This window comes from Prionailurus bengalensis, chromosome D1, assembly GCF_016509475.1.
Source record: "Prionailurus bengalensis isolate Pbe53 chromosome D1, Fcat_Pben_1.1_paternal_pri, whole genome shotgun sequence".
In the NCBI taxonomy this organism is placed as follows: domain Eukaryota; kingdom Metazoa; phylum Chordata; class Mammalia; order Carnivora; family Felidae; genus Prionailurus; species Prionailurus bengalensis.
Genome location: NC_057346.1, coordinates 6,700,492 through 6,709,929, shown reverse-complemented (window position 1 = coordinate 6,709,929; position 9,438 = coordinate 6,700,492). Strand labels below are relative to the sequence as shown.

General features: G+C 40.5%; 1 protein-coding gene across 1 annotated transcript in view; it reads right to left on the bottom strand.

Annotated features, from left to right (window-relative positions):
• Positions 1 to 4,161: 4,161 nt before the first annotated feature.
• CUL5 (cullin 5) overlaps positions 4,162 to 9,438 on the bottom strand; it is a 97,330-nt gene continuing 92,053 nt past the window's right edge. The window contains exon 19 of the mRNA XM_043579248.1: positions 4,162 to 7,771. Within this exon, the coding sequence (XP_043435183.1) occupies positions 7,577 to 7,771 (195 nt within the window). The 3' untranslated portion in view covers positions 4,162 to 7,576. The remainder of the gene's footprint in view (positions 7,772 to 9,438) is intronic.

Here is a 9,438-nt window from a genome sequence, read left to right as displayed (position 1 = left end):
GGACTGGAGCATTAACATGCAGTTAGCAGTGGAAGTGAGGGTACTGGATGAAATCACTCCGGGAGATCATGTGGCTCAGCAAGAGGAGGGAATCGAGAGGAAGCTCTGGGGTGTGCAGGCAGAGAAAGAGCCTGAGGTGAGTGTAAGCTGAAGGGAGAATGGTATCTTTGACACCAAGGGTTGAAATAAATTCACTAACTAGGACTGTGAAAGATGCAATGCTGAATGTGGAATTTAAGAAACAAAACAGACGAGCAAAGGGGAAAAAGCAAAGAGAGAGGCCAACCAAGAAATGGACTCAGCTACAGAGAACAACACACTGATGGTCACCAGAGGGGAGGTGGGAGTGGGGTGGGGGAAATAGATGATGGGGATGAAGGAGGGCACTTGTGGTGAGTAATGGGTGATGTATAGAAGTGTTGAATCAGCATATCGTACACCTGAAACTAACATTACACTGTGTGTTACCTAACTGGAATTTAAACAAAAACTTAAAGGAAAAAAAAAAGATGGAGAGGTGCCTGGGTGGCTCAGTCACTTAAGCTCTTAACTCTTAATTCTGGTCTAGGTCATGATCTCAGTTTGTGAGTTCAATCCCCGCGTTGGGCTCTGCACTGATAATGTGGAGCCTGCTTGAGATTCTCTTTCCCTCTCTCTCTCTCAAAAATATATAAACATTTTTTTTTAAAGATGGAAATACTGTAAGATCGAGTAAGAGGAAGATTGAAGATGAACCTTTGAAACTTTGATGAAGCAACAGGGAGGTCAATGCTGACCTCGTTAAGGGGACTGGTGGGGATACAAGGCAATGATACTAAGTGGAAGAGAGAGAGAGAGACAGCTGATTACTCTCTTAAGACAGAAGACAATGGAAAGAGGAAAATAGGGTCGCAGTGCGAGCAAAGTAGGGGAGGAATATTTTTAAGCATGGTGGGCACTTGCACATGTCTGCGCGCCGGTGGGTCTCAACATCAGCATTACATCAGCATTACCTGGGGGGCGTGTGGAAATTCAGAATGCTAGGCCCTACCTGACGATTTCTGCAGATCTCAGGTAGAGCTCAAGGATGTACTCTTCCAAGTTTTCAAGTATGGCACTGCTGGTCCATGGACCAGATGTTTAACAACCGCTGTTGTAGGCTAAGGACGAAATAACCAGATGGATGTTTGGAAGGTAGAGGAAACATAGGAATTTTTGGAGCACTACACGGGAGGCAGAAGATGGGTTTTAGCGAGAAAGTAAAATAGTTTGTCCTTGACTAAGAAGTGAGGTATCTCTTCCTCTGAGACAGGCAGGCAGGTGAAGAGGTGCAACTATGAGAGATAAAGCTAGAGGTGGAAGGAAGGCAAGTTATGAAAGTTCATGGCTGAAGGCTTCATTTCCTCTGATCTGTTCAAAGCAAGGTCATCCCCTGAGAATGGAGAAGGTAAAGTAAACAGTCAGCAGCCACAGGAAAAGGACCTTGTAAAGATATTCCCAAACTCTACTCTTTCTCAGAGGCATGACACTTGTGGTGTCTTAACGGAGTGTTAACTTTCAAACCCGGCTCATACAACCTATGTGCCAGACAGGTTTCTTTTAGCACTCATTTTTAGCAGGACTGGATCCAACTTTTGACATTTTGAGAACTCTTTTTGAGAAAACAAGTTATATGAAATTACAAATTTGCCATTTAAATTGGATTTTTTTTTTCGTGTTGAGTTGTAGTTCTTAATGTATTTTGGTTATTAACCGCTTATCAGAAATATCATCTGCAAATATTCTCTCCCATTCAGTAGCTGCCTTTTTGTTTTGTTGATGGCTTCCCCTGCTTCACTTTGATATGATCTCAAGTTTTATAGTTTCAGGTCTCACATCTTTAATCCATTTAGTTTTGTGTATGGTGTAAGGAAGTGGTCCAGTTTTCCCAACATCACTTACTGAAGACTGTCCTTTCCTCATTGAATATTTTTGGCTCCCCTGTCGTAGACTAACTGATGGTACAGGCATAGGTTTATTTCTGGGCTCTTTGTCCCACTCCATTGATTTACGTGTATATTTTTGTGCCAGTAACATACTGTTTTCATATCCAGGCTTTGTTGTTCCATCTATAGGGAATAGGAAGAAGAGATTTGGCATAATTCTGAAGGGTGCTAAGATTTTCAGAATGGTAAATGAGCACTGGCTCCAACCTAAAGTCACCAGCTGCGTAGGCCCCTAACGGGGGTCAGCCTGTCCGTTGAAGCTTTCGGGCATGGACTTCTCCTCTTCGGCTATGAAGTTCCTGATTGCACCTTCTTCCAGTAGGCAGCTTGTATCATCCACACTGAAGATCTGTTAAGTGTAGCCACACTCATTAATTTCTCTTAGCTAGACATTCTCGATTACTTGCTGCAGCTTCTACATCAGCACTTACTGCCTGACCTTGCACTTTTATGTTACGGAGATGGTTTCTTTCTTTAAACCTCATGAACAACCTCTGCGAGCTTCCAACTTTTCTTATGCAGCTTCCCCACCTCTCTCGGCCATCACAGAATTGAAGAGAGTTAGGGTCCTGCTCTAAATATCAGGCTTTGGCTTAAGGAAGTGTGGCTGATTTTATCTCCTGTCCAGACCACTAAAACTTTCCCCATGTCAGCAATGAGGTGCTTTGGTTGGTTGGTTGGTTTTTATCATTCGTGTGTTCACTGGAGTAGAAGCACTTTTAATTTCCTTCAAGAACTTTTCCTTCCATTCACAACCTGCTGACTGTGCAAGAAGCCTGCTTTTGGCCCATCTTGGCTTGCAATATGCCCTCCTCACTGAGCTTAATCATCTCTAGCTTCTGAGTCAAAGTGAGAGATGTGTGATTCTTCCTGGCACTTGAACGAGAGTTACTTGGCTTAATTTCAGTACTGTTGTCTCAGGAGTAGGGAGGCTGGAGGAGAGAGAGATCGGGAAACAGCCAGATGGTGGGTCATCAGAACACACAGAACATTTAAGTTTGCCACACCCTTACATGGGTGCGGTTTGGGGCACCTGAAACCATTATACCTTTCAAATACACAAAAATTATCAAAATAGGACACACACACAAAGTGAGCAAATGCTAATTGGAAAATGAAGCTGGGTTGCCACAAGCCTTCTATTTGTAGAAAACTTACCTGCAGAGTATAGTAACGTGAGGTGCAGTGAGGTAGGCTGGTGCAAAATTCCTAGAGCCTTTCCCAGGACCTGGGCGGGGGCCTGACCAAATTAGAGTTACCATGAAACTCAAGCTTCTGGGCCCGCCTCTAGGTTTAGGTGAATCTTCTACCGACACCATATTTTTCATTGCTTTCATTTCCAAGTCAACTCCCTGCCCTGCCCCAATCCCTGCTCAAGTCCAAAGTTGAGTTTAGGATCATGACAAAGTACAATAGACTTAATGTCTGTGTCTCTCCAAAATTCATACTTTGAAACCTAATCCCCAGTGGCGTGGCATACTAGGAGGTGGGGCCTTTGCTTGGAGAGGTGATTAGCTTGTGAGGCAGGGCCTTCATGAAGGGGAGTAGGACCCTTAGAAGAGAGACCCCGGGAGCTCTGTCAACCCTCTGTCCTCCAGGTGAGGCCACAACCACAAGTCTGCAGCCTGCAACCTGGAACAGGTCCCTCACTGGAACCAACCGTGCAGGCACCTTGATCTGGGACTGACTCCAAGCCTCCGGAAGTGTGAGAAACACGTCTGTGGTTTATAAGCCAGTCTGTGGTACTTTGTGAACACACTGTCCATCCTCATAACCTTATTACTAATCTCTAGCTTTGGAATTTAAATACCTCATAGATTTTCAAATAAACGCAAAACATGAGATAATTCACTTTATATGTTTTCATTTTTATCTGATATAAAAATTCAATTTGTGGGTCTGATACGACCTATCTAACCTGATGAAGTAATGTGTCAATCACTTTCAGGTCTGAATTTTTCTCCCTTTTCCAGGCCTGATAACCATACGCTATCATCAATGGAAACAGGTACATTCATGAGAGCTTTCATTTTGGACTAAAATTTAAAATCTACAGGAAGTGGGTTACTCTTTGTGTTTCTGATTTGTAAGGCTAAGATTTACTATTTCACCATGAAATGCATAAATGTACCTATTACACAAATTTAAATTTAACTCTTAAAAACTATGTAATAGTAGAACATCAACATTTTCTGGATAGGTGAAAGCTTTTATATTACATTTTTATTTTGCAAGAAAATAAATTATACAACTTAAAAAATAAAATCCAAAAATTAAGCAGTTCATCAAAATATTTCAGCCTACTGCATACAGAAACTGCTACCATTTAAAATTGTACAGCATTATCATCTCAGTATGTAGTGGCACACATTCAAAATCGTATATACCATACGAAGATAGATTACAACTTAGGAACGCAAATTTGTTCAACACTCCAGACGACATATATAGTGTAGATGACAGGAAAGCTCTCGTGTAATGTTTATTTCACAAACATGACCTTGGAAGAGTTTATAAGATAGCATCCCAGTCATTTACATGAAAATAGAAAAACCAGCTTGAGTTTAAGATAGCAAATCTTTCTGGAAAACTAGCAATCTTTCACCCAAATTGAATTTCGAAAATTTGCCCTGTGAGCAGGGCTAATGACATCCTACTGCAAAGAATGCAAAATACTTTTTAATTACTCTGGTCATATTTTGTATTAAATTCAATAAAAAGTAAAAACAAGGAAGCTAACATTTCATTTTTGGAAATTTCAACATTTATGCACAAAATAAGAGTAAGAGACTTAAATGAACAGGTTGACAATGCAGGGACCCCTCCAATAAGTGTAAAAATTGGAAGACTTCATAATTTATTTCAAGATCCTCATTAAATCATTGGAACACTAATGTTCTAATATTTATCTCATTGTAAGCATTAAAATGAGATATTAGCATTAAAAGATAAAGCATTAAAATGAGCATTATCTTTTACTTTGTAACTTTTGCTTCGTGTCCCGGACTCCGGCAACGGGAGACGACGAAGGTTCACACTGGCCAGAAGGCTCCATCTTCCCACGAGAAACGGAGTGTTCTGCCTTAGTTAACCTCTGGCTCGCCTCCACTGCCCCACCCCAGGCCCCAGTGGCGGCCTGGACTCCTCTCCCTGGACTCTGTCAGGTTTCGCCCCTGCTCAGGCAGCACGACTTTTAAGTGCAATCGGAGAACAGGGGCTGGATAAAGAATTGTAACTGTGATTCTGTACCTCTAGCAAGTGCCTCACAATCTTTTTGTCAGATTCTTTTTTGTTAATTAGCAAACCTACCGTCCAGACATATTTAAAGAAAACTTAACAATGGTATAGGCACCTCGTCAACTAAATTGTTTTCATAAACACCAAAAAGTAGTTAAATTTTGTATACATAACAGAAAAAAATGGTAACTCTAAGTCTACAGTATTTGCTGCTGTTCAATTTCCCAAAATACAATTAGGACATAATTCGCTATTTAAAAATTTATAAAATTGAATAGAAAACTTTGCTATGGATTTAGTTACCCACTTTTGCACTAAATTTTCCATTATAAATCAAAACATCATGACTCTCAAATGACCAAAAGATGAGAAATTCCAAAAATGTTCTAAGAACAATTATGGTTTGAAGCAACAAATCTTAAACTTTAAAAAATGGCCTGTAATTTCCCCTTCAACTGTTCTCCCCCGTGGGCGTTCTCCTACTGGATAAGCACATATGCTCCTCAGAGTGTTATATTAAATGTAAGGGCCACAATTATTACAAAATTATTTTCTAAATTTCAAATGTACCCATTGTTCACCGTCCTCTCATTCAGTTTATTCTCCCCAACACACTTCGTGTAATACCTGACATGTGCTGCCCTAGAGCTGGGCGTAAGATTTTAAATTAGAAACAAAATCCTAATTTTCTAGGAGTTTCGGAACAGGCATGTGAACATCACCAGCGACACCTTAGATGTTGTAAATTTGCTCTCCATCCCGGCAGCAGACAGCTCACGATGCTTTCTGGTGGGGGGGTGGGGGACAGACTCACTGTGACGCTCCTGAGAGCATTCTGCGTAGTACTGTCCGCGGTCTACCTCTCGGAGCTCAGCTCTCTGCTTCCTACTACTTCCAAAGTCATAGGTTTAAAATAATACTTAATATCAAACAAGATACAAACGAATTTGCGAGAAAACTTGGAACGTGCAGCATAACGAATAAAAATCCATGTGGGAGCCACTCTTTCCCAACGGGGAATCGTCTGTCCCATCTCGGTTGCCCGCGTCCTCACATCCCGAGCTCCGCATTACTCTGGATATTCAGTTCCCAGCAAACCAGTCAGTTGCTACTTTGGATTGACTGAAAGGAACAAGGTAAGTGTTGCTTTCGGAACATTTTAAAAACATTTATTTTTAAAATATATAAATATATATGTACATATATTTGGCAAGTTTACTGCTCATATTAAGACCGCAACAATCTGCTTATGCTTTTCAGGCTTTAGGCTGTGGTTTTGCTATTCCTCCTAGGTAACGGACACTCACTACTCTTTAAAACAGAACGTCTTCCTTTCCAGAAACCTGAGGCTATAAATCCCTTATCATCAGAGTTTAAAATTCCAAAACATTTCTATGCTGCAGATCAAGTGATCAGTTATGTAACCGTACTAATAGGACAGGAGGAGATTTCTGCCTTGTTTTTAGTAAATTTGGATATAATCAATTAGGCGTAATAAATATTAGATAAATATTAAGTGTGTTACTGAACACACTTAATATGTTTGTTTTGCGATTTTTTTTTCTCTGCAATTTAAATGATCTGTCTCCATACATTTTCTTAAACGGTTGAAACAACAAAGTAATATAAGCTTTACTTTTTCAAAACAAGCTCTCCAGCCATAGCAGATTTTAAAACTCCTTATTTAACAACAAACAACTAAACTAGCAGTCTCCTGCTTAAAAAGAAAGCCAACATTTGTAAGTTGGAAAAATCTCGTATCATTTTCAGGTCACCATTAAATCCAGTTATTATACTGAAGCAGGGCGTGAACAAATAATGTGATGCTATTAAATACTTATCTCCTCACCTACATCTGTCCCCCCCCACCCCGCAGTGTCGTGTACACCAGCTCCCTCTTTTGATCGAAACAAACCAAGAGTGCTATTTCTAGTTTTAATTGCATTAAAAAAAACAAAACATAACAGCATTATTCAGTGCACGAATATCTGAAGATCCTTCCTTGTGCAAGTACATTTTTGTCAGAGAGGAAAAAAAAAGAGGAAAAAAGCAATTAAGAACCCCGCCCTCACCCTTCCCAACTATTTCTTCCGATGGGTATAAATCAAATTTACTGTGAAAAGTTCATAATGGGCTCTTCATGAATGCAAGCTTCTCCACAAAACAGCATGCTGTTACCGAGTGTGCAACATGAAGGGATGCCATCATGCTAACTAACGTGACTGGCAAAATATAGTTGTTTTGTCAGGTAAGGCAGAGATTTTAATAGTTATGTAATCAAAGTCCAAATAAACCTTCCTCCAGCACAAACTGTTACAACTTTCTGCCCAAGCACTCTGCAATTTGGGTTCTAATGTTGTCCATGATATTCAAAATTATGCCATATATATGAAAGTGTTGATATCGGATTCATCTCTTCTGATGTATTTGTGCTCTATTAGCCATTCTATTTGCTCTTTTATCATTTTCTTTTGTGGCAAAAACATGTTTTTCAAAATTTCTACTAGTTCAGTCTGCAGCTGAGCATTGCTAATTTTCTTTCTCATCTTCATTATTTGTATGATAGCTTCCTAAAAGAAAAAGAAAAATGAAAAATCATTAATATATTACATTTTAGGTAAAACAACAAAAAATGACTTTTTTATGCCTTTCATCCTCTTTCCAACATCCACCCCAATGATCAATCACTAGCAGATAAGTCTTGAGACCAGCGGCTTTTACTTAACAAAAATACTTTCCACTCACTGTAAAAGTAAATCTGATGATAAAGATTTTGACAAATGAGGAAAAGCAAAATGACCTAGAACCTCTCTGCGGAAAACCACACCGAATGTTCTGGAGTACTCCCAATACTTTTTTCCACATCATGCACATGTTAACAATTTATCTTGCTTGTGAACACAGTATGTACGTAATCTGGCATGGTGTTAACCATCACCTAAGAAAGAGCAAATCCCTTACTCCTTTTCCATCATATTCAGAGTTAATTCTTTGTATAGTAGCAAATGCCAGCTGGTGTCTGTTTTTAAAAATCAAACATTACTACTCTTTATATATTTATCAGATTAATAAATTATATTTGCTATAGATAGTTTATTGATTCAATTACTTTGACTTCTTACAGGAGTAAGCACTGTTCATCTAAGTCAATTTTGTAAGTATTTCCTTGACGATTTAATTACTATTAAGCTTATAACAGAGATAATCAGAAAATGATTAAGTGTTCTTTTCTCTTTTGCTTTTCCAGGATAATCTCTGTCCTTAGCAAACCAAAGGCATCTATCTACCTTGGTGGAGATTAGAGTTTGCTAAAAAAGGAAATGTGAAAACAGAAAATTAGGTGTGTGTGTGTGTATATATATATATACACACATATATATATACACGCATATATATACACATATATATACACATATATATGTATATGTGTATATACACACATATATATATGTTTTAAGTTTGTTTATTTATCTTGAGAGAGAGGATGTGCATGGAAGGGGCAGAGAGAAAGGGAGACACAGAATCCCAAGCAGGCTCTGTGCTGTCAGCGTGGAGCCCAATGCAGGGTTTGAACCCACAAACCGCGAGATCATGACCTGAACTGAAATTAAGAGCCAGATGCGTAACCAATAGAGCCCCCGAGGAGCCCCGGTAATATCTGCTTTTAACATTCAAAGAGGTGTTTTGCTGCAAAGCAGTAATAGGCTTGGTGGCCAGGAGCTGTCCCCTATGGAGGGAGACTTAAGAATCGCTCCCCTGTCATTAGGAGAGGGAGTGAACTCCTCCCATTATCAGTGCGACAGGATGCCAGACTCTGGACTTCAGGGCTTGCATCAAGGGTCCCCAGGGAAAGGGGGAAAAGGGGAAGTCTTCAGGCACGTGAAGATCACAGGAGCCAGGGAGGAGGAACAAATGTAAATGTCTCCAGTCCGCCCTCCTCCCAGCTCTGGTGGAGGAGAGGAAGGTAGGCTGTGTGAGAGAAGTGGAAAGGAGAACCGCACAGGGGCTCCAGCCCCGGGTCTGCACTTACTGTCTGCCGAAGACGGCATGATGTGCTACGAAGAGCTCACTGCGGAACCCCTCTCAGTCCCCACACGATGTGGGCAGGGTCTAGAGCCAACAGACCCACAGGGGCAGGGCCGTCAGGGCCAGGGGAGAGGAATCTCGCAGCAGCAGCTGATCAGGACAGTGTGCCGGGCAGGCCAAGGGGCCACACCGAAGATGCGGCAGAGTCTCA